Genomic DNA, 26,201 nt, shown 5'->3' on the forward strand with positions numbered 1-26,201 from the left:
TAATGCAATCCCTGATGTGAGCTGCTCCTTATAGACCACTTTAATCTATGTTCCAATAATAGCGCTACAGAGGTGGGCACATTGCATATGCTGGTCCCTTACCTTGGTCGTCATCACCAGTTCATGGTAAACTATGTAATCTGGGGTGTATCCCATCCCAAACAGGGAGCTGGTTGGATGCAGGTGGCAAGGCATTCCTGTCCGTACATTCACGTATTCACCAATTCCCTGCAGACAGAAACAGTCAATGTATGGACAATCTAACATCTGCTCGCAGGGTCCCCTACACTGCCCAGATGTAGCCTCGCACCAACCTTTAGCCTGGCAGCTTGGTGAAAATAAGCTGCACAGATACATTTACGAACAATATCCCAGTCTGATCCGCAGGAAGACAGAGACATGCGCTGAGACACCATGATGTCCTTCAGCTGTGCCCGCACTTCACGCACCTGATATGGGAGAAAACAAAATATCATTATATATCGTCACTCGCACCACAACAGGTCTCCTGACACTTCCCAAGTACTGGACAGAAAGCCAAACCCACCTTCCGCATGGCCTTGGCGTGGATGAAGTGCTGGTTGCACCAGCCGTTGGAGTAGTTATTGTTCTTCCACTGAAGGAAGACATTTAAATACGTCAAGTGGTCACTCTCTGGGACAGCAAACTTCTCCCTGACTTGATCACTCTCCTCCTCACGTCCCTGGCAGCAGAGAGAGGTCAGTGAGTTAGGACAATGTTACTGTCTGGACGGATTAGCATCTGAAATTTGATTATAAATTCTTTAACCAGTCATTATACACTCAGTGGTCACTTTATTAGGTGCACCAGTCTGGGTATGGGTAGGACCCACCTTTTTCCCACAGAACAGCCTGATTTCTTCAGCAACAAGGTGCAGTAAGCAAACCTTGGCCCATGATGATGTGACATCATTTGGTTGCTGCAGATCTGCCGGCTGCACATTTATGCTGCTAATCTCTCATCCCCCCCCCACATCCCAGAGGTTCTCTATTGTGGTGGTATTAAATTGTTATAGCGCGCCCGATCTCCCGTCTAAAGTGACGGGAGATCGTGGGATGCTATTCAATTGTTGCCGCTTTTCGCGCTGATTGCGCCTATAGAGGTCGGGTTTAACTGCGTCAAACAGCTACCCCCTGACCAAAGTGCTGGACGCAATTGCAAAAAGTGCCGTTTGGGCGCCCAAACAGGTCACTTTTCGCCCATTTCAGCTCGCACCACCTGGGAGGTGCGAGCTCAAATGGTGCACCGGCAGCCGATTGCGCCCGACAGGAGCAACAATTGAATAGCTCCCGTCGAGCGCGTAGGGGGGGGGCAATACAATTGAATACCGCCCTTGGATTGGTTACTGCCTAAGCCAGGGGTTCCCAACCACGGTCCTCAAGGCACACTAACGGTCCATGTTTTAAGGATAGCCACACTTGAGCACAGGTGACTCAATTAGTACTTCAGTTATTTTGATTTAACCACCTGTGCTGAAACAGGGATACACTAAAACCAGGACTGTTCGTGTGCCTTGAGGACTGAAGTTGGGAATCACTGGCCTAAGCCATTGTAGTACACTGAACTTATGGTCATAGCCGTGGAACCAGCTTCAGGTGATGTGTGCATTGTGACCTGGTGCATTAGTCAGTTTTATTTATCTATTAACAGTTTCTTATATAGCGAAGCATATTCCGTTGCGCTTTACAACTGTAAACATTAATAGAACAAAACTGGGTAATAACAGACAGATATATAGGTAGGAAGGCCCTGCTCGCAAGCTTACAATCTATAGGGAAATAGGCATACACAAAGATAGGAGCTATATATTGCATTTTGGTCCAGCCAGAATGCACAGTTTCTTGATTGGCTCCAGTCACACAGGAATTGTTATTCTGTTGAAGTAGCAATAAGAAGATAGGTAGACGATGGCCATAAACTGATGTACATTGTCAGCAGCAATACTCAGGTAGGTTGTGGCATTTAATAGATGCTCAATTTGTATTAAGGAGCCTAATTTGTGGCAAGAAAACATTCCCCTCATCATTGCAGCAGAAATAGAGCTCAGACCAGGCAATGTTTTAGCTAATCTTCAGATGCCCAGTGTCGTTGAGCATGCACCTACTGTAGCCGGTTTTCTGTTCTAAGCTGACAGGAGTGGGACCTGGGGTTGTCTTCTGCAGCTGTAGCCCATCCAAGTCAAAGATCAACGTGCTGTGTGTTTAGAGATGATCTTCTTCATACTATTGTTATAACGCATGGCATTTTAAATTACTGTCACCTTCCTGCCAGTTTGAGCCATTTTGTACATTCTCTTCTGACTTCTCTTGCTAGCCAGGTGTTTTCTCCCACATAACTGCCACTCTCCTCTGTCTTCGCCTAACAAGGCATTGTCACACACAGAACTGCCGCTCTCCTGTCTTCGCCTAACAAGGCATTGTCACACAGAACTGCCGCTCTCCTCTGTCTTCACCTAACAAGGCACTGTCACACACAGAACTGCTGCTCTCCTCGGTCTTCGCCGAACAAGGCATTGTCACACACAGAACTGCCACTATCCTCTGTCTTCAGCTAACAATGCATGTCACACACCCACAACTGCCGCTCTCCTGTCTTCGCCTAACAAGGCACTGTCGCACACAAAACTGCCGCTCTTCTGTCTTCGCCTAAAAAGGCATTGTCACACACAGGACTGCCGCTCTCCTCCGTCTTTGCCTAACAAGGCATTGTCACACAAAGAACTGCGCACCATTCTCCGTAAACCGTAGAGACTGTTGTGCGTGAAATATCAGGAAATCAGCAGTTCCTGAGATAACCAAACAAAACTCTACACAGTCTATGTCACTTTAATGAAATCTTTTCCCCAATCTGGTATTTGATCGGAACAACTGAACGCCCATGTCTGCATGCTTTGGTACCACATGATTGGCTGAATAGTTATTTGCATTTATTAGCAGGTACACCTAATAAACTGGCCCCCGAGTGTACATCCTACGTTCCGATGTTGCAAATTGCAATACCTTTGGTCGGTAGAATATTGCCGGCACAGACAACATGGACACCACAATAAGGATTTCGGAGCTGCAGCCCATATCACAAGATACAATCAACATCTTAGAGAGTGCTGGATCCAGAGGGAACTCAACCATGAGACGACCAGTGGAAGTGAGCGAACCTGGTAAATAGGTTACAGAAGCCGTTACCAAGACAATGTGAACATAGAACTCACAGCAACAAGAGCAATTCGATATGGAAGAGCACGCGGCTCCATCAGGCCATATTACCAGTGTTATCGAGAGCCCCAAGAATCCATAGCTGGTACATGGAATTCAGCATATTGTCCTCTGGAGGGGGATCCATGAAGTGGAAGAGAAGAAGGTCCTGCACGCCCAGGGACTTCAGCAGCAGAACCACATTAGACAGGTTGGTGCGTTGGATCTCAGGGACCGTAGTGCACAGCAGCTCATTCTTGTAGGCGCTCTGGGTGTACAGCCTGCCAGAGACAAAAAGCTTGTTGCATACAAGATTTGAAGCTGTAGCTCAGGCATTTAACAAAAGACCCAGAATAATTGTTTCACGGGGACGGGGAGAGGGGGAAGGAATTTACCTGAAGCACTGCCCAGGGCCTGTTCTGCCAGCTCTACCAGAACGCTGGTTGGCATTGGCCTGGCTAATGGGGTAAATCTGTAAAGCATCCATACCAATGCGTGGATTAAATACCTATGCAGGAGACAAGTAAGAGCACATAAGTAAATGGACATATACGAATAGTAAAATAGTCCTGGACAAAGGGCACTCACCTTCAGCTTACAATATCCAGAATCCACAACGAACATTATACCATCCACAGTCAGAGACGTCTCTGCAATGTTTGTAGCCACTATGCACTTCCTCACCCCATCTGGAGCCTGCCAGTACAGAGAATGAAGAATAAACTAGAAGAACTTGCAGCAGATACTGAAAGCTGAACCCTGCATAGTGTCATTGCTTCAGCATCTGGTAACCAATCAGCAGGTCTCACTCCATACCCACCTTCTGGAATATTTTGGCCTGCAGGTCTGAGGGCAGCTGGGAGTAGATTGGTAACACAGCTAAAGGGGGGGCGCTCTCCAGCTCTTCCAGCCGCTCAATAATCTGATCCGATGTTACCTGAAGGTGAAGGAAGAATGAATTACGGTTCAAACCAAGAAAGGCAGAAGACTCTAACCCATTAGCAGGAAGTAGAGGGTGCTCACCTCAATGTCCTCCTGACCAGGCATGAAAATTAATATGTCTCCTGCAGCTCCAGACAGATGGATTTGCAGCGCCTGTTTCACAGCAGCCTCCACATAATCTTCCTGGGGTGTCTACAGGGAACAGAATTTTAGTGACGGAAACAGAAAAATGGATAGAAGAGGAGAATTTTTTTATTTTTGTAATCGCATGAAATAATTTTCACTCAGCCCATTGGGGGGGTCACTGGTCACCTCAGAGTACAGTGCGCGGCAACAGGAGCTTGGACGCAGTGACAGGAGCTTGGGCACTTGAAGTTTACCAACACAAAGCTCAATGGGGTTTATGTATCAAGCAGTGAAACGTGTGGAGAAGTTGCCCACAGCAACCAATCAGCTTTGAAGTAGCAGTCTATAAGATAATAGGTAGGGGCTGATTGGTTGCTAAGGCAACTTCTCCACACTTTTCACCGTTGATACATTAACCCCAATAATCTCAGTGCCCCATTGGCTGCCTGGGAACTCCGTATTTGTCTAACAAAAGCCCAGAAAGCAGGACAGTAAAAGCAGAACGAGACCGAGTATACAAATAACCTTCTGATACGAGAGCAACATTACTAATGAGAATAACCATGAAAGAAACAACGAATAAGAACAGAAACACAAACAGAAAGTGAAGGGAGGACACCCAGTATCATCCAAAGTGCCAAGAGCAAAAGATTTAACCAAGTACAAAATATATAATTTTCTCAAAACACCCACTGTATACTATGGGAACATCCCAAAACTCTCCCTAAGGGAAAGTACACATCGGACGACTGCATCCCTAACCTCCATCTTCCGTCACAATAGTATTAAATCTCTTGACTCTTGTGGTGGTGCGCACTGAAGAGTTGGGGCTGCCCAGCACAACTGCTCAGCAGGGACCCCTGTGATGTACCACCAATGGGGCAACCACCGATCAGGTGAAACGCGCCCTCACATCTTCAGGAACGGAGGGACCTGCCCCAAGGTAAGAATGGCAAATGACTGCAGTAATCCATCCCGTAGTGGTCCCCTTGGAAGACGCCCAGCCTCTATTGTGGGCATAAACAGGTCATTGATCCTGCGCATTTCCTGGGTCCTATGGACAATGAGCCTGACTCAGAGCTGTATGCAATGCCGATGTTATTGCAAATGGAGCCATTTTTTCCCACTGCGCCTGCATCAAGGTACATTATCGTAGTCGCACGCTGCGAGTCTTTAATCGCAGTGCGATAGGCAGGGAGAATTTTGGGGTGGCTAAAAACGCAGGCCTGTCTCACCCTGCGTATGCGGTCCTGTATGCAGTTAACATGGCTCCGGCATCTCCGTTATGGCACAGCTGTAATGGCTCCAATGGGCGTCTCACTACAAGTTCCAGCCACTGCTGCATTAGCATATTTTGGCACATCCGCAGCTAGGGAAATGGCAGCTGCGGGAGCATTAGCCTAAAACACAGAATTAGGCTCATAAACACTTTATATCCTTACATCAGCCACAGAATGAGATATGAGAGGAGCCCTCTTCTCCTGGAGGCTTATCCAGGTGTAAAGCTGTGATCACAATGTCCGGATTCAGGTGCAACCTCAAGGCAAGCCTTCCTTCCAGCCAAAGGTGCTCTCTTTAAGTGTAGCCCTATCTACAAGGAAGGAAAGGAAAGGAGACATATCCACAGTTTTGGAGCTACTGTAAACGTTTCGCAAGGAGGGTGCTGCAAAACCATAAGCACCTGGTTGGGATCACAATGATGATGAATTGGGGAGGAGGAGATGTAGGGAAGCTGCACACGCCTCACCCCCTGTATGCAGATCAGTACTTTGCTAAAAGCCAGTTTTCTCTATAAGGAAACAAAGTGCTGAGATCTGAACATTGAAAGAGCTGAGTTTTAATGATGGAAGCTCCAAGGACATGGAGTCTACCAGAAACACCTGCGGATCCCTCATCCACGAGCAGAAGGGCTTCAACCAAGATGCAGACACTTGTATACCCCACTTGTCCACTAGTTGTTGAATGGACTAATTGAAAACCTCTGCGATAGCTGGAACTTTTTACACCACCCATTACGTGATCCTGATTCTCATGCCCAGGCTCTATTAGTAACCCACTTGGTGATTTATTGTCAGACAGGAATTTAAGGTCTCTTCCTCACAGGAATGGTCGTCCGCAGACCAGGGTGCTAAAAAGCACCATGAGCTTAAGCACATTTATCTTTGTCTGCTCTAAAGACCCTGGAGCCAGGACTGAAATGCCACCAACCCCAGCCTCAAAGGCTGGGGTTTGCCCGTTCTCCACCTGGAACTGGATAAATAGTGATGTCAATCACTGTTGAGATTTTTGCCTCTCAGCCACTTACGGAGTTCCAGGCAAAACACTGCAGACAGTCTGAAGCTAGCTGGTCAAGTCCAATTAAAAAGAAGTATGATCTGGGACTCCCTCTTGAAGGGAACTGTGCAAATATTACTTCAATGAAAGTGGACACCATTTTTCCCAAGACCTTCAAGCTAAGATGAGCCAACACCTTCCGACAAGTTAAGAGAGATTTTATCAATACTTGAACAGAGAGGATCTTATCCTCCGACAAGAACACGATATGCGGACATGTGTCGAACATAAGTGCCAGGAAGATCATCTGAGGGGAAGGAATCAGATTGGACTCCCAGAAATGAAGAATCCAACCATGAAGCTCCAAGGTCTCCAGAACGGTTGTATGCAGAAAGGGCGAAGAGTTCACCTAGCTCAGAAGACTGTCCAGGTAAGGGAGGGACCAGCACAAATCTGGATCTGAGGTGGGTACTCGTAACAGTCATGATATTTGTAAACTCAGTGCTGTAAGCCAGGCTGAAAGGCAGGGCCTGAAACTAAACATTATGGGACTGAACAGCAAAACGGAAAAGGCACTGGCTCCTTATTGTCTATGGAAATCATGCTATTCATGACTGTCCACAAGGACTTCATCTAGAACCTGTCCACCCTTCAATGATGCGTTTAGAGACTATCTGCTATTCTGTGACTGGAGTACCTACTAATACAGAAAGAAGGGACTGAATGGGGGAAAATGTTTGTCTATGGGAAAAAGGTAGTGAAAAAGTGTCTAAGCGAGGGACTTCAGGAGAACACTCATGCATCTCACCCAGGCAACGGTGATGGAATCAAATCACAGAACCTGCGAAGAAAGCTGAAGGGCCCACCACAGGTGGACAACCTGGACCTCATGCTACATGGTTGTCAGAGCATTTTAGACCGGAGAACTGACGTCTGACTCTTTACATTCACACTGGATCTGCCGTCCCAGAAGGTGCAATTGCAGGCAAGCGTAGCTGCCGGACCTCCGCTTCCCATGCTGCACAGGGCAGATAGACTGGACGGGGTCTGAGGCAATTTAAAAAGTGACATATGGAGCATGAAAAATATTTTGTCACTGTCCCTCCTCCAGCATTTCAGGAGGCGACCCCATGGCAGGAGCTGCGAAATGCTGGTTCCAACTGCTGAAAAGTTTAAATAGAATTAAGTTCAAAGAAGTGGCTGCTGGTGGCAACACGAGCTAAAGCGCAGGACTCAGACGGGCAGTTAAGAATGGATTTCCTAGGCAGTCAGTGGTGAGGAGGGGGGAGTAGAGCAATACGGTCCCCATTGCTGCATGCACAACACAGAGTAGCCAGTCACTGGCTTCTATAGGCTGCCAGCAGCTGGCAAGAAAATGCCACAGAGGAGGGGGGGCGTTGCTGGACCTTGCAGACGAAGTATAGATGAATACCAGCGACATACTCGTTTGCATCACTGTGATACTAAACAAAATATGCCGCTGCTGTTGGGGCCCTATGTTTATTGAGAACCATGACAAAAATTACACAGTAAACCGAATCTAGACAAAGGTAACAATGGTACAGTGATTTTGGAAATTTGTACCAAATAAGGACCAGCAATTACAATGCTAGAGTGGGGTATACAGTGTCTATCACAGCCTACAGTAATGTACACATAAAAGAAGGAATAAGACAAAGCAAAACAAAAAAGGAAAAACAAAAAGGAATGGAAAAAGAGGGGCAGGGCATTAAGGGGACCTGACATATCGCAAATAATCATCAGATCATTTATACTCCAACCAGTAAAACCATATACAAGGTAAATTCTGAACTTTTATCCATGGAAGAGAGAGCAATATACTCCACTTCCATATATAAAATCAATCCTACAGAACCAATCCCTAAATCGTGTGGTCTTGCAGTACGCCGGAATAACTGCCTAGCGGAATTAAGATATTTCAATATAATATGTTTATCCTTTGGTATCGGTGCCTTATAGTATTGCGTAAAATGTTCCCAGGTTTGCCAAACACTTACTGGAGATGTGGCTGGTCCCTGGGTCACCTGTCCACATTTGGCATTACCTCCTTTTGGCGACAGGTGTTTATTAACTGGTTCTGATACACTGCCGCATTCTACATTTTAGTTTTTCAATTCCACTACAATGCTAATCTCCAAATATAAAAAAGTCTTTATTGAGATTCAAGAACAGAAACACTCTGCGACTTTGGTGTACTAGAACACAGGTTCTCAAACTCGGTCCTCAGGACCCCAAACAGTGCATGTTTTCCAGGTCTCCTCACAGAATCAGTGAAATAATTAGCTCCACCTGTGGATCTTTTAAAATGTGCCAGTGAGTAATGAATACACCTGTGCACCTGCTGGGTGACCTGTGTGGGGTCCTGAGGACAGAGTTTGAGAACCACTGTACTAGAAGACCCTCAACCAGTTGCCTTCAGCAAAATCAAGGCTACAATTCCTGCTGCCAGGAGAGGACATAATGGGGGAAACCTTCATATGGTGATGTTCTCCCAACAAAAATGTAGCCAGCACTCCGGCGTGCGGGATGCTGACTGTCTAAATACGTGCACCAGAATCCCAACAGCATCGGGATCCTGGCTCCACAATCCCAACCGCCGGCAGCCCGAAGGTACGTATCGAGGGTTAGGTGTAGGGTTGGACACTAAGGAGGGATGGTTAGGTTTAGGGTGCGGGGAGAGTGAGGTTAGGTTTAGGCACTAGGGAGGAGGGGGAAGTTAGGTTCAGGCAGGAGGGAGGGTTAGGGGAGGGGTACAGGTTAGCGTTAGGAATACTTACCTATGGGTGTCGGCATTCTGACTGTCAGGATGCCGCTGTCTGTATTCTGACCGGCAGCATCCCGACCGCCAGGAACCCATACCCAACCCCTCCCAACAACTTATAGATAAATGAGATGGAGTGAGCTTTCGGAGCCTTAGCCATACACCATGGCTTAAAGCGGGTCAAATCCAATCTCCTAACCGCCACCCTGATGAGAGACTGCAGATAGTGTTTACCCCGGCAATAGGCCCAAAACCCCCGAGCAGTGTGACCTTCAAGGCTTCCAAAGGACCACAAGCTTCATCAAACACCAGCTGACCTACCCGAAGGGGCAACCCCCTAATTCCACATCCGCTTCGCCTCCCAAAAACCAGGAGGGAATTGGGAGCTGTGTGCAAATCTAGCTTAAGGAGGAAATAGTGTAAGAAATATGGGGTACGTCACGCAGCTTCTTCCAGCAGGCCAAGAGCTTTAGAGAGATTATTTGACATTGAAGTATTGTGTGTTGATCAGATCAGTGGTAAAATTTCCCAGGTCGGTATGACCGCTTTATACAGTCACTGGGAGGAGTCATCGCATTTTACTACCACTTTTAAATGAGTAAAAGAAGAAAAAAAATGCAAGAATAAACACATATGGAACGCAGAGACGTGTCACTGCGTCTTTGCTTACGGTGCAGAAAAAGCAAGAAAACCGAACAAGTAGTGTCTAGAGAAGGGGTGTGGCATAAAAGATCAACAATGTAAAGTTTGACAGACAATGGGTCGACACCATATGGCCGACATGCAATAGGTTGACAGGGACATAAGGTAAACACACAAATGGTTGACACAAATATGGTCCATAGATTTTCATTGTAATTTAACCCTAATCCTAACCCTGTGCCTAGTGCCTAACCGCCCCCTAACCTCAACCCTTGTCCTAGTGCCCAACCCTAACCACCCCCCTTCGGCTGCCTAACCCCAACCCTCCCTCTAGTGCCCAACCCTAAGAGCTATTTCACACATGCCGGTTCTTGCCGGCCAGGCAAAAACCGGACGGTAGCAGGACGGCTATTTCTGGCACTCCGTCACACTACTGGCGTGCAGGGACGGCATGGCACCGTCCTGCATAGTAGTTTTTTCCGGCTATAACACTGCGACCGTGCCGTGTCGTGTGAAAGGAGCCTGTCCTTTCCCTGCAGTACTACATTTCACAGCTGGTTAAATACCGGGCGGCTTTTTGCCGCCAGGTCAAAACTGGCATGTGTGAAATAGCTCTAACCATCTCATCCGGCAGCCTAACCCTCCCCATAGTGCCCAATCCTAACCATCCCCCCCGAGAGGCTAAACCTAACCCTCCCCCTAGTGCCTACCCGCCCCTCCAGCAGCCTAAACCTAACCCTCCACCTAGTCCCTAACCCTAACTGCCCCCTCCAGCAGCCTAACCACAACCCTCCCCCTAGTGCCTAACCCTAACTGCCCCCTCCAGCAGCCTAACCCCAACCCTCCCCCTAGTGCCTGACCCTAACCGCCCCCTCCGGCAGCCGAACCCTCCCCCTAGTGCCTAACAGTCTCCTCCAGCAGCCTAACCCCAACCCTCCCCCTAGTGCCCAACCCTAACCATCTCCTCCGGCAGCCTAACCCTCCCCCTAGTGCCTAACCCTAAACGTCTCCTCCGGCAGCCTAACCCTAAGCCTCCCCCAAGACCCTAACCCCCACCCAAAAAATGTTAAAAAACCATTACAAAATTTTTTTAAAAAAAGTGTCGACCATATGTGTGTTGACCATTTAAACCTGTCAACCTTTTAACGCTGTCGACCTTTTGTACCGATCGATGCACCAACTGTCTATCCGGATACCCCTGATGTGCTATACCATATGTAGAAAACTGGATGGATGGGTGATGCCTATTCACACATTACAAGTCACTGTCTTACACTAATTAACGTCATTAGCCCCAACGTATACCACAGACTTGTTTTTTCCCCCTATTTAGAAAATAACTTCTTTAACCCCTTTCAATATTCTGCTCAATGGAGAATTTGCAGGTTTCTGGCTTCTCTACCACATAAGTTGGAGCAGATCATCCCTATCTCCCAATCAGCAAACAAAACTGTGCATGATCGTCCACAATTACCCATTGTCACTTTCTCATATCTGATTGATGCCCCTGACATGGAATAAAACTGTGGCTCAACTTTAAAGCTGAAATGATCTTTTCTTGTATTAAGTCAGACGGATTTGTTAAAGACTCACCTTGCTGAACAGGATGTCCACAGGAAACGTCCGTCCAGGGATATGGAATATGGGAACGTTACCGAAGAAAGATGCAAATTTCTCAGAGTCCATCGTGGCTGACGTGACAATCAGTTTCAGATCAGACCGTCGCGTGACAACCTGGAAGACAGGCGTCACATTTATCATTGTTTGGTTGGTGACCGGGCAGCTTGTACCTTATGCAGCTATTACCCAAGTCCTTACCTCGCGTAGGAGCCCAAATAGCACGTCTGTGTTCAAAGAGCGCTCGTGGGCCTCATCCATAATAACAGCGCTATAGTGGTCAAGGTCGGCCTCCCGCAGAGATTCTCGCAATAGGATCCCATCAGTCATATATTTAATTAGGGTTTTCTCTGACGTGCAGTCCTCAAATCGAATGGCGTAGCCAACTTCTTCTCCTAGGCTCACTTGCATCTCTTCACTCACGCGTTTTGCCACAGACATAGCTGCCACTCTGCGTGGCTGTGTGCAGGCAATCATACCGTAATCGGTGTAGCCATCCTCGTGTAGGTACTGGGTCAGCTGTGTGGTCTTGCCACTGCCAGTTTCTCCCACCACGATGACTATACTGTTATCTCTGAAATGCAGGAGAGAAAACACATTAAGTGTGAAAGGCAGATGTACTGGACAATACGGTGCGTAGAAAGCAGCTAGCTTGTTACCGGATGATCGTAAGCAGTTCCTGCTGGACAGCAAATATGGGCAGGTACTGCCTCTGCTCCATCAAGGTCTTCTTCCGAGAAAACTCGCTACTTGCTTCGCTGCGCTCACGCATGTGATCCGCAAACTTCTGCTCGGTCCTGTAGGAACAGAACACAAACATCACCAGTAAGATCGCAAAACTATATGCATAGAGAGGTCAACAGAACTAAAAATCCCATTTTGTGTGGAGAGCCATACATTAGACATTGTGATCCATCACACCTCTCCCCCATGTCTGCTGCAGTCCAGCAATGCTCTTCTAGCTATACCCGACTTCTTGGTGAATAAAGTGCGCAGATTTCTGCCATGCTTTGAGAACGCTCTTCTAGCTCCTATCGATACACCACTTTTTCACATAGTCATCGGTTTAACCATCGACCAGATGCTGTCTGCAGGAGCAAGGAGAACTACGAAAGGTAGTCCGAACCCAGGGCCTGATTCAGAGCCGCTCGTTCGCTCTGAGCGATGTTCGCACAACTGCGCATGCATATGGGTCGTAATGCGCATGTGCAAACCAGTCATTGCGGTCGGAAATCGGGCACTCACAAAACAGCGAGGGGCTGCTAATTTGATTGACAGAATGTACCGTTTGTGGGTGGTAACAGGGGAAGGTGCTTGAAAACGGGGGAGTGGAGATCCGAACGCAGGCGTGCCAAACGGTCAAAAGGGCGTTTAATGGGAGTGCATAATTAGTAAAGAAGCGTCATCGACCACGTCACTTGGTTGTCTTTTAGCCTGAACTGCTTACAGTGATAGCGGTAGGAAAAAGCTACCACAAGCACTGTGAGCAGTTCAGATGCCTTTCGATGTACCCGATTAATCTAATAAATACCGGAGATGACGTGTGATGCGAACGGCAAAGGGGTGTCTTTACAAAATAGCGAGCGCATTTTTCGTTCGCTCAGACATAGAGGCGTCAACAAACCGCAAAGAGCGAGCGCTCAATTTAAAAAGCCAGCCCCTTTTTTGGAACGACCGTCCGCAAATAGTGTCCGGCTCTGAATCAGGCCCCCAATTCCCTGCCAGTTAGGTATCCACCCAAGCAACCTTCAGACTACACGGTTTTGAGCAAGCATATAATGCCTAAAGCCAGCCAAATGTCACAGACTAATACCAGGCCGCCCCTCTAGATGACCTAGTGTGTTGTATTTTGCTATAGATGGCCAATTAAAGCTAAGACAGATTATACATACACATATATATATATATATATATATATATATATATATATATATATACATACACACACCAGTACGGGTGGCACTCCCATGTAATATGGCAAACGTAAGGGTGCCTTCCGCAGAAGCTCCACTCCAGTGGGCTTCAATATACAAACAGACCGGCGGCACTCGTCCAAAAAAAAACACACAAACGGCAGGTCAAATGCGTATCAACGTTTCGATGTTAATACATCGTCATCAGGATAACAAGAAGATAAACAAATACACCTACTTATACCCACACCATTCCCACGTGTACGGCTGCTGCTTCCGGGTCCGACCCAGCGGCGTCCACCAATGACGTCACCCGCGCGACCCGTTGCCGCAGCAACCAAATGCAAAAGTGAAACAAATAAATGGCATTTGACTAAACTATCTATAATATCACATTACAAAAACATACATACATACATTTAAGATTTTTATGCATGATATTGATCTTAAATGTATGTATGTATGTTTTTGTAATGTGATATTATAGATAGTTTAGTCAAATGCCATTTATTTGTTTATTTCACTTTTGCATTTGGTTGCTGCGGCAACGGGTCGCGCGGGTGACGTCATTGGTGGATGCCGCTGGGTCGGACCCGGAAGCAGCAGCCGTACACGTGGGAATGGTGTGGGTATAAGTAGGTGTATTTTTGTCTTCTTGTTATCCTGATGACGATGTATTAACATCGAAACGTTGATACGCATTTGACCTGCCGTTTGTGTGTTTTTTTTTGGACGAGTGCCGCCGGTCTGTTTGTATATTGAAGCCCACTGGAGTGGAGCTTCTCCGGAAGGCACCCTTACGTTTGCCATATTACATGGGAGTGCCACCCGTACTGGTGTATACATTGGAGTCTGCCCGTTTAGCAGGAACTGACGGACTCTGGGAATAGGCACCCATACTTTGGAATTACTGTGTCTGCATCATTCCATCAGTGTTTTTATTTCATTTTTATGTTTGCTTTTTTCACTTTTTTTGGTGTTTCGTTCAGCGCATGGTGTTTTGGTGCTGTGGTCAGTACCTTGCATTATGGCTGAGGGTGGCATTGACCCAGATATGGATGATGAACTATGTGAAGCACTGAATTTGGCTATGCTGACACAAGGTCAGGTTTTTTCGTTTACTGATTCTGAAGCTGAAACTATATTGTTCAAAGAACCTTTTGAGGAAACAGGCAATAAATCTCCTGATCAGCTATATCGTGACTTATTAAAGTTAAAACAAAGAGAAACAGATTATTTTTATCATGGTGTTACCCTAAGCAAGTATTACAAGGAAAAACATATACCTCGCGGGTTTCGCGTAAAGAACTGCCCTACCATTGGCCGACACAACATAGCTTTTTGTAAGCGATGGATTGCTATCCTAAACAAGTGTAGCTACGATTTAATATTACTCGTTATAGAGGAGGCATCACGCGAGCTTAACCTGGCAAGGGATAGAATCTCTACATTTGAATTAGCACATAAGAATACTCTGGAGTCAGATACTAATACTAACTGGTTTGAAAAATTATCTATCCAACTTAGCACATATAAAAATGAGTTGATCCACTTTAAGAGGTTGAAAAAAAGCGAAGGTCATTAATGATTATGAACAGAATCGGGTTTATTTATGGACTAATGGTGGACCACGGCAGTTTGAAAGGTCTAGGAGACGGGGTCAACGACGTTTTATACCGGAATCAGATTTATCTCATGATATAGTAACCACCAGTGACTCTGATAATGGTCCTAATGCACGTGGTATTTCTTCCCATATCCCTTTAGGGGTTCACATACGCAGGCCACCACAGGGTCGCATAGATGCTTTACAAGACGTGGACATCAGTGGTCGAGGCAGAAGGCGACCAGGGAGACCACCCCTACACAGGAAACGATAATTTTCAACCTATCGGATCATTTATTGACTGAGACTGAAACTAAGGTACTCTCCAAGGGTCTGTCTTTTGTGCCAACGGTCAGGTTTGATGCTTTTTCATGGGAAATTGAGAAATACAAATTAAACCGAAAATTAAAACTACATGAGAAATACAGCAGATTAAAACTTTTGGATGGAATCAACCAAGTGTCCGATATTCCACCATCGGTTAGAAAATTAACACATAGATCAACTTATGACCCGATCTCTACAAATGCATCAATTAGGACTTACCTTAATATGGTGGATAAAGAGGTTAATAAGGAACTATCTACCATTAAACCTCTTTTCCAACATAATCTTAGCCAGAATGAATTTAAGGCTTTAAAATCACTTTCAACCTATGATGACATTGTAATACGGTCCGCCGATAAAGGCGGGTCGATTGTGATTCAAAATGTTTCAGAATACCGGGCAGAAGTGTTTCGACAACTGGGCAATACGGATGTGTACCTATTACTTGAGTGTGATCCAACTGTACGTTATAAAGGAGAGCTACAACAATGTACACAAGATGCTGTGGAGCATGGGATTATTTCACAGACTTTATGTGATTCTCTTATACCTAAGTTCCCGGTCATCCCGATAATGTACACACTCCCAAAAGTGCATAAGAACTTGCACAACCCCCCCGGACGTCCGATTATATCGGCCCGGGGTTCTTTATTTCAACTTGTTTCCATCTACTTAGATACTTTATTACAACCTTGTGTTACTGGACATCCTGATTTCTTGATGGACACTACATCGTTTTTGAACAAATTAATAGCATTGGGCGATATTCCACCAGATAGTCTATTATGTAGTATAGATGTTTCGAATTTGTATACGATTATACCGAATGATGTAGGTATTGAGGCAGTGCGTCAATTGATTGATGGGAATCCTTTGTATATTGGTCCCAATGTTGATTTGATTACCCATCTATTGAATATGATTCTTACGCATAACTTCTTTACTTTTGAGGGTAAATTGTATTTGCAACGCATGGGGTGTGCGATGGGGTCAAATGTGGCCCCATCGTACGCCAATGCGTATATGTTTTTGGAAGAACGGAAAATTTTCTTTTCATCTCCATCTATATCTGGCTGCATTTATGTGTATGCTAGATATATAGATGACATATTCATCATCTGGACGGGTACACAACAGGCATTTAGTGAGTTCATGGAGTGCCATAATAGGACTACAAGTCCTATTAAATTTACATATGACATCAAATGTGATTGTGTGACCTTTCTTGATGTTGAAATTCGTAATTTTAATGGGACCATCAGTACAGCTCTTTACAATAAACCGACGGATAGAAACTCCTTGCTTCATGCTGATAGCTTTCACCCCAAATCTCTCAAGTATGGCTTGCCATACTCACAATTTCTACGTGCCATACGCATTTGTAATGATATTGTGGTAGCAGGGGTAAAAATAGATGAGATGATCAACAGGTTTTTGCAACGTGGTTATGATAGAAATTCCTTGTTACAGGCTAAGTATAAAGCTCTGATGGTGTCCCGTGATAATTTATTGGGTCCCAAGTCAATCTCAGTACAACATAAATGTATGCCCTGGGTAAATCACTATAATACCTGTAGTCCAACTATTGGTGCAATAACAAAGAAATACTGGCCCATCATACAGAATGACACTGAATTAAATCTTGTGGATACAACCATTATGTCATGTTACACCCGTGGTAAAAATATTTCTGATTGGGTTGTGAAGATTGACACTGCCAGAGACATAGATAAAAATAGGGGTGGACACTTTTTGAGGCAGAAGAACGGGTGCTTCAAATGTCTTAATTGTTTAACCTGCAGGTATATGTTAACAGGTGATTCCTTTGTGAATCCCCTTCGTGGTAAACGGTATAATATAAGATTTAGATTAAGCTGTACCACAAAATTTGTGATTTATCTCATTACATGCCCCTGCGGCCTTGGTTATGTGGGGAAGACAGACAGGACTTTGAGGAATCGTATGGCATTACATCGATCTGCCATACGTGCTGCTATTAATTCAGGGACGAGTGACCAGCCTGTGGCAAGGCATTTTTTACAGGCGGGCCACAATATTTCCACGCTCCGATATATTCTAATTGATCATGTCCCACCGCCAAGTAGGGGAGGTGACCGTTCACGTAAGTTATTACAACGAGAGTCCTATTGGATATTTTGTTTGGGCACCCTATCTCCCAGGGGACTGAATGAGAACTTGGGTCTACATTGTTTCTTGTAGTGGCAATGTACATTGCTATCGTTGGAATAGAAATAGTTGATTCCAATACATTTTGTATGTGTGAAGTGATTGAGTATTAACTGCACTGTATTTATGCAGCATTAATGTGCATTATGACAATAGCTTTACATAGGATCAATGGCTAAAATATTGGGTGAGCAATTAATATCATTAATCTTCTATAAGCGATTGGAAAGTGTTTGATCAGGTATTTGGACTTATTCCTTATGTCTTTGTATTTTTTTACCAGCATTAGCTCTTATTACGTGGTTCATATATGTATTTATTGAACATTAGTGTGATAATATACATGCCCTGATTTAATGCATGATATTGATCTTAAATGTATGTATGTATGTTTTTGTAATGTGATATTATAGATAGTTCAGTCAAATGCCATTTATTTGTTTATTTCACTTTTGCATTTGGTTGCTGCGGCAACGGGTCCCGCGGGTGACGTCATTGGTGGACGCCGCTGGGTCGGACCCGGAAGCAGCAGCCGTACACGTGGGAATGGTGTGGGTATAAGTAGGTGTATTTGTTTGTCTTCTTGTTATCCTGATGACGATGTATTAACATCGAAACGTTGATACGCATTTGACCTGCCGTTTGTGTGGTTTTTTTTGGACGAGTGCCGCCGGTCTGTTTGTATATATATATATAAAATCAAATCTGACGGAAATGCGGTTGATTAAAATGGGGCAGTGCAAACTATGCAGAAAAACATGGGTGTACGTGTAATGGGGGGCATCCACTAGACGATAACGTTGAACGATAATGATAAAATCGTTTGATAATCGTTTGAACATCGTTTGCAAATCGTACAGTAATTGTTTCTAACGATGTACGATGCGCGCTCCCGCTGGTCGTTTGATCGTCTCCTCCATCGACTGAACATGCAGGTCAATTTCACTTGATTGCTTACAAATCGTTTACACATCGTTTGCACATCGTTCACGCTGAACGATCAAACGATGAACCACTATCTGCCCACTATAGCTGAAAGCTCTCAATCACAGATTCAAACAACATAGTTTATCGTTAGATCTTTTGCAAATCCTTTGCAAATCTTTTGCACATTGTTCAGAGTGGAAGATCAAATTTCAGGGGAAACTTCAAGGGAAAATCGTTAAGCGGTTGGACAGGGATAAAATCGTCTAGTGGATGCCCCCCTTTAGACATAACCAAAGAATACATCTGGCAATTGCAAGTGGGTTAATTTACACTTTTAAAACATGCATCGCTTCTACCCTGTAGAAGACCTACTTGTAATCCACGGCGCCATCCTCGACGGCCGGTTTTTCACTCTCCTCCTCTTGCTTTTTGATGCCCATAATATCACCGAGCTTCGTTCCGGCCAATTCCCAGTGTTTATGTTGAGCCTAAAGAAAGACTCCGTGTTACAGGCGGATAGACGACACTCACACCAGACCTGGAGACCACGACAACCTACAGCCGGATAACACACACACACACACACACACACACACACACACACACACACACGCCTACTGCCCAATTTCTAACCCCGTACCTTCTTTCTCTCTTTCTGCTCGCGATGTTTGCGTACCAGCTGGCTTCCTTTGCGGGAGATTATCGCCATATCGGAAGTGGGGTCACGAACTGGAATCACTGGCTCAGGCTGCAATTTAGAGAGGAGACAATTAAGATGGTAAAAGCTATTCTACATCGCTGTCATTTGAATGAAGTCACAAATCCGCTCTTTAGTACATACCATAAAGGCCCTTCTTTCCCTAGTCATGCCAATCTCTCCCCTAATATCCCTATGACACGTATCCTGAGCATGTAACCGGTGCTCCTTCCGCCACACACCCTCAGTGCGCTAGTTATTCCATTCTCAGGTCCTTAGTCTTCCTATTCTCCCTGCACCTCCCTCCTCCAGCCCCCCATAAATCTCCTCCAAACATCATACACACACACATATACCTGCTTAGTAAATACAATTCGTCCATCCAGAAATGGAGGCACCAGATTGTGAACCAGCAAATGCACTTTGGCAGCATTGTCCTCCTCAAAGTCCTCATCCACTTCCAGCCTCTGAACCACCCCGCTGGTCAACATACGATTAGTTTCCCATCGCTCGTTATCCTGCAGGGAAAACGGATCAATCTGTATTATGGCAGCAGGAACTAGTGCTAATTACACATAGAAGAGAAATACGGATTCCACCTTCACAGAAAACAGCAGGAAGGGAGTTAGGAGGAGACAGAGAAGGGAGGGACAAGGCCTGGTGGCATCGGGGTGGGAATGGCAGGGGTAGGCAGGAGAACCACAAGCGATGCACTATTGAACTTACAGGGCAGGTGAAGGAGACAAGAACTCAGAAGATGCTTTGTTGGGGTCATCAGACAAGACGTAGATGTTACCTCATTGATTTGTCGTCTCTGTGCAGAAACTCTCTTCTGGGTTTGCTTCTGCCGCTGCTGCTCTCGTTTTCGAATGTACTCCTCAGAGGTGGAGCTCAGGGCGTTGTGAGCCTCATCGAACCCCTCATCCATCATATACCAGTCTCTGTCCGCTTGCTGGAGAAGGAAGAGAGAGCGGTATAAATTCCACAGCCCGCAACATGCAATATACTGTATCGGGTGGGCAGGAGAAGACCACAACTCACCCGTTGATCCTCTTCCCACTGCCGCTGATCTTCTTCAGACATGAAATTTATTCCATCCTCTTCACCATCCTGTTTCCCTGCAAAATATCCCAAGTGACGGATAAGTATGCAAGAATTCCCTGATGACCATCATCCCTAGCAGCCTGTAGTGCCCCATGCAGAGCATGGCCACACTATTCCCATGTGTATCTATCCTCCCATCTCCAAAATTCACCTCCAACCCCAATGTTCACTCTCGCTACCCATCTATAACCTTCATGTCTACTCCACAAACTCACATTCCTGCCCTCATGCCAAACTTCACCACTCAGCCCTGCCCGCCACATCCTAGTGTGGTATCACCAGTGTGTGCCCATTGCCACTGCCTATCCCTGACCCTCAAAGAGGCCACCTGGGCTGCTCATGTGTGCTCAATTTAATTTCCCCTCCATCCAAAAATCCTTATCAAAACTACTAGGTGCACAAAAATTCTTCTTAACTCTTTGCTTACCCTTTCCCAGGGACAGTCGTGGCGTGGATCCAAGATGGCGTCTCTCAGAGGCCCACTCATTGAATTTGTAGGAAGGAGTGGGGAGAGGGGTATCGTCTGTGTACCGGATTCGCACTGACCTGCACATAGTATAGTGGGATGGAATAAACTTATATGAGTGATGTTATCACATAGGATAGTATTCTGTTATAGTCAGAGATCAGTTAGTTATTCTATACTAAAAATGTGCCTGGACAAACGTCGCTACTCACGGTGTACAAAACAGCAACAAAGGTCAGAAACCCTAAAACATATGATAGAAGGAGTCAGTCTGGGGATGTCCCAGTCACTCACAGCACCAGCAGGTCTCATTATTCCACCTCCTGTTATCTCCTCATCTATAATCGGAATGCGGTCTGCTCCATTATCAGCTCTCTCTCTCATGTACTGATAAAGGAGCTCACATGGACACAGTCATGTAAAGGAGCTGCACTGTACCTTGCGGGCCAGTACAGGGGATGTATATATGTGGCATTTAACCACTTAGGAAGAAAATTAAATTGCAGTATAATCAGTTACAGAGGGCTGCACTAACCATAAAGAATCTGGTGGGAGAGATTTATCAAAGCTTGGAGAGGGATAAATTGGAGATAAAGTACCAACCAATCAGCTCCTGTCATTTTTCAAACACAGCCTGTAACATGGCAGCTAGATGCCAATTGGTTGGTACGTTATCGCTCTCTACTTTATCTCTCTCCAAGCTTTGATAAATCTCCCCAGGTAATTCTCATCTCTGAATAATATAACTAGGCTATAACGGAAGGGGGAACGGGCGAGTCTGTGAAATAGCCAAAACACCATTTGGGTCATTCCATGTCACGTAGACCCATCTGATCATCTCTAATTTTGATAAATCATTACATGAAGGTTGGCATATATGTCACACTAAGTTTGGGAACATGTTAGCCCCCAATATACAATAGTAGCAAAAGTATAGCCCTCAAAGTGGGGGTGGGTGCGACTGTCACAGACTCCGCAGCGCACAGCAGGTGGGGACCATCTTCAAAACTGGTCCACATGACATGAAATGACCCAATAACAAACTAAAAGATTAACAACGGTTCTAGATCACCCCAGGGAAAGATGAAAGAGTACACTAGTCACAAGCTGTTGGTTCTATTGTTTTGTTCTTTGACAAATGACACTATGAATTCTACACTCTCATCTCCCTTTTATGAAGACTTACTGGACACTGCAATACATACTGTACTTCTAATCGGTCAGCTCAGCTCAGCTCCGGCATCTAACTCTAAAAATACATTTAAACCTCTTCTCAACCGCCTCCGACTATCATCATGGCCCAAGACCTTGCTTTCTACTTCAAGGACAGGCATTAGCATGGAATAGTATTCCTCTTCACCGAGGAGGGAAGGAGATGAGCAGGATGTTCCTACACATTAGTCTCGGTCCTTCTCCACCCATTGTACTACCTGTCCACTCGGCCCTAACCCCTCACAAATCAGTTACTCACCGTCTCCTGTGCTCATTCCAGCCTCAACTCTCTCCCTTCCCACTGGTATCTTCCCATCGTTATTCTGAATAGCACCAGTTCTGACTGAACATCTATCTTCTCTCTCAGATTAGCATACAATCCCTCATCTCCCATGCCTTGCTAGGCCTCCACTCTTCCTATTCTCTTATTTTTTTGTAGCCTAAATTACTTCTACTTATGAAATTATTTTCAAAGGTAATTAGGTGGAAACGAAGACATTGTACAAGTAGGGGTTAATGACACGTGACTCTTGCCACATTCTGATCATCTGTGTAAGTCTATGTATATTTTTGTATTGCTCAGAAACTAAAGCCCTTAAAAATAAGAACATTGTATGAAATAACTTGTAGAAAAGAAGTCATTGTTGAACATTTGCTGAGAAAGTTGCTGAATATGCTGATATTTTCAGAAAATAGCTTGAACATCAACAACAGGTGTATGGCCTTGGTGCTTGCACAGCTAACTAAGGGCCTGATTCAGACCCACTCGCGAGCGGCTGTCCGCTCACAAGTGGGTCGATGTTCTGCACTGGGCATGCGCACGACGGAGGGAGCTCCGTCGTGCGCATGCGCCAGACGCGACGAGCGAAGGACTTTCCTTCGCTCGTTGTGTCTGATCAAAGGGGGCGTGCTGTCGATGTTGATTGACAGCACGCCCCCTTTGGTGGGCGTGCCGGGGGCGTGCCTCCCTGACGGGGGCGTTCCTAAGGGAACGCCTACCGTCAGCAGTCGGCCCACTGACATCACTAGTGTTGTCAGTGGGAGTGATTTTGGCTCCGATAGAGCCAAAATCACTCCGGGCCTTGCGGTTGAAAACCTCAACCGCAGGCTCCGGCTCGCAGTTTCGATGGTCGCGATGGTCAAGACCATCGCGGCCATCGAACTGCACGCTCGTATAGGCTGTGGGTGGTGACCCACAGCTATACGAGCGTCCAGGAGGACGCTCCATAGTTATGGAGGACGGCCCTCATTTAGAGCGTACGGCTCTGAATGAGGGCCTAAGATAGTTAATGCATTATTCTTTGTTTATATCCGTAACTGGGGAACTACTGCCCCCTGCAGTTAAATGGAGTAGAGAACTAATGTATACATTTTTTGTTTGTATTCATAATTTGGGGAGACACATCCACCCTTAATAACCACCCCCCCTTAACGGTATAAAAAATAGCTCCAGCAATTCACCGTAACCTCTCTTGGGACCATTTCCACCTGGGTCTCTAACTGAATTAGGCAATGGGCCTGCCCGGGAATCACTGCTGATGTACATCTATGTATATCCCTTAGTAAAGTATTAAAACCTTTTTTGCTTATTCTTTCTATTACATTGTGCTGTGTTTACTTTAATCACGTTATTTTCACTGATATTCCAGTGTTATTAATGTCCCACTGGAAATAGACATAGGGGTGAATTAAATTGTTTTAATGTGGCGGTAACTCCTATCTAAAGTGACAGGAGCTATTCATTGGTTAATGCCGCAGGTGCCCATCACTATCCCGGATGTTTTGCAGCCAAAATGCAGGGGATTAGCCAGGTAAAGCAGCTAATCCCATCTAAAGAGAACGTTAAGGTGCCAAAATCCGGGTGCGATGCGTTAAGGTGCCCAAAAGCCTGACTTTGGGCAGATGTCTGCTCACACCACAGGAGGCTGCTCGCAGAAATCTGTGATAAGTAATGGGTGCCCGCGGCAGCGGCACAATCAACTGAAACACTCCCGTCACTTTATGCAAAAATAAAACCTAGTACATAAAAAACATTTACTAGTTTACCTAAGAAAGCAAAGTGTGAGTGCACAAGGTTCTCACTACAATATTGCAACATCCAAATAATGAAGAATGTATGTTTCCATGAATAAAACAATAGAAGAACCAGGAGATAATGGAGAATGCATAAAACAGCATAGGCGACACAAGAATTTACAGCACGATATAAAATGGCCACTTCCAGGTACAAATATGTTGGAAATTAATGGTACAGAGTCTATGCAGGACCGGCCGCCCAGAGGACCTTCAATCCCACTTATCTTCCAGGCAGCACTAACAAGATATCTCAACGTGGAACACTGACTAGAAGTTATTGTACTTCTGAAAAGAAATTATGGAGCCTATATGAAACATTTGTGACTCAGGAAGGGATGCAGCAAAGAAATGAGCTTAAACCCCCGAAAATGCCGCTTTCGGAGATTTGATCGCATATCTCATATGCTCCAAGCCCCAGAATGCGATACATTCCGGGGCTTGGATGCGGTGGGTAGCTCCATCAGATGGCGTTGACCTATAGAAGCCCATGGGCTTCTATTCGCGGCTTTTCCCCTGGGAGGGATCCAATCAGATCCCTCCCAGCACCCCGCCCCCCCCCCCTTGTGCCGCGCGGCCTTCTGCACATTGGCAGAGAAAGGACTTCTGGGTCATAGACCCGGAAAATCCTCATTCGCAAAGAATTGCTCTTACCGGGAGAGCTGTCCTTTGTGATTTTCTACATGCGTAATTAACGTCGGCATGCATGCGAAGAGTGGCGTGATGCATTGCATCCCGAATGCGATGAGCCATGCATCCCGCCCTCGGTGGCCATTTATAAAAACAAGGGGATGCATCCACCATCCGAGTTCTCGCTATGACAACCTTGGCCAAGGTCAACTAAGTAAATATACTGTATCAAACACATATTAGCCCAGAGTTTCTTCCAATGTTATGCCAACTAAACATATCCTGGGATACAGCTGAAGGATCACAACTCCTGTTCTACAAATTGTGTGCTACACAGTCATCCATAACATAAACCCTGGGGGACTCCTACAGTAGGTGCCACAATCAGCCAGAGAAGCTCCCACACATTGGACAGACCAGATAGACCCTCATGTAGGTCAGCCGGACAGCCAGATAACAATCTAAAGTTGGGGAGAAGTAATCTCCCGGTGGCTCTGGATCTGGACAATGGGCTGATTCTTCGTTGGGAGCAAAACAATAATAAACAAAAAAAAGTTGCCTTTGCACCTGGGTAAAACCATGCTGCATTGAAGGTGGGACAGATGTAATATGTGCAGAGAGATTGAGATTTGGGAGGGGTGTGTCCTAGCCTAAATCTAAATTGCAGTGTAAAAATAAATCGGTCCAGCATTTGTGGGCTACATGACAAAACGGCCGGTATTAACCCTGCATGCACCATCACTATATATTTGCACCCTTTGCAGTGCAACATACTTTGTTCCTGGTGCAAAGTTACCCTGAATAGCCCCGGGCACTGCCTCACTGCTAATTCTAACTTCAAGGCTAATTGAATTCGGCCCAAAGACTGTACAGAAATTTTGGTTGCATTGTTTTTATGAAGTTAACTCTCCCGGACATAGCGAGATAGAGCAGTTTCCTAGTGTGGGTTTTCAATTTTAAGCCTTCATCAACTGGGTTAATATGGAGAACTAGTTATAACAATATTATTAGTTATCCAAAATGCTTCAGTTTCAAGGTCCACTGTAGGGAGTGCTGAACCTTTTCCTTGTTGGGAATTTCCTTACAGAGTATTGGCCCTTTATCAGTCAGCCTTTCCCCGCACCAGAGACTGCACTGACTAAAGGTGGCAAAGATCTCAGGACTGCTAAATGTACAGGACGTTACTCACATCCTAATCGACTGGACCTGTCTACTGCACTGGACACTGGTGACCACTTGCTACATTCCCTAGGTCTTCATGACGCAGCCTACAACCGTTCCTTCATGGCTCACTTCTCTGAATCCATCTACTCTATGCTGCCTCTATCAATTGGAATATCATGAGGCTCGATGCTAGTCCCTCTGCAATTCCTTAGCTACGCCATTTATTTTTTAAAATTTTTTAAGAAAAACCAATGAGATCCTTCAAATTTGACGTCTATGATGACATACAGAAGTATGTCA

At 45.5% G+C, this 26,201-nt stretch overlaps 1 protein-coding gene across 2 annotated transcripts in view; it reads right to left on the bottom strand.

Annotated features, from left to right (window-relative positions):
• DHX38 (DEAH-box helicase 38) overlaps positions 1-26,201 on the bottom strand; it is a 51,619-nt gene that overhangs the window by 15,143 nt on the left and 10,275 nt on the right. For both annotated transcript variants that reach the window (XM_088456991.1, XM_088456993.1), the window contains exons 6-23: positions 20,784-20,902; positions 20,294-20,370; positions 20,049-20,204; positions 19,609-19,770; positions 19,196-19,303; positions 18,928-19,043; positions 12,255-12,392; positions 11,797-12,169; positions 11,572-11,712; positions 4,236-4,346; positions 4,033-4,149; positions 3,801-3,908; positions 3,608-3,720; positions 3,285-3,493; positions 3,021-3,175; positions 548-703; positions 315-449; positions 103-228 (exon numbers count right to left, since the gene is read on the bottom strand). In XM_088456991.1, the coding sequence (XP_088313117.1) occupies positions 103-228; positions 315-449; positions 548-703; positions 3,021-3,175; positions 3,285-3,493; positions 3,608-3,720; positions 3,801-3,908; positions 4,033-4,149; positions 4,236-4,346; positions 11,572-11,712; positions 11,797-12,169; positions 12,255-12,392; positions 18,928-19,043; positions 19,196-19,303; positions 19,609-19,770; positions 20,049-20,204; positions 20,294-20,370; positions 20,784-20,902 (2,620 nt within the window). The remainder of the gene's footprint in view (positions 1-102; positions 229-314; positions 450-547; positions 704-3,020; positions 3,176-3,284; positions 3,494-3,607; positions 3,721-3,800; positions 3,909-4,032; positions 4,150-4,235; positions 4,347-11,571; positions 11,713-11,796; positions 12,170-12,254; positions 12,393-18,927; positions 19,044-19,195; positions 19,304-19,608; positions 19,771-20,048; positions 20,205-20,293; positions 20,371-20,783; positions 20,903-26,201) is intronic.

This window comes from Taudactylus pleione, unplaced genomic scaffold (genome assembly GCF_031769625.1).
Source record: "Taudactylus pleione unplaced genomic scaffold, aTauple2 ptg000731l, whole genome shotgun sequence".
Lineage (NCBI taxonomy): Eukaryota > Metazoa > Chordata > Amphibia > Anura > Myobatrachidae > Taudactylus > Taudactylus pleione.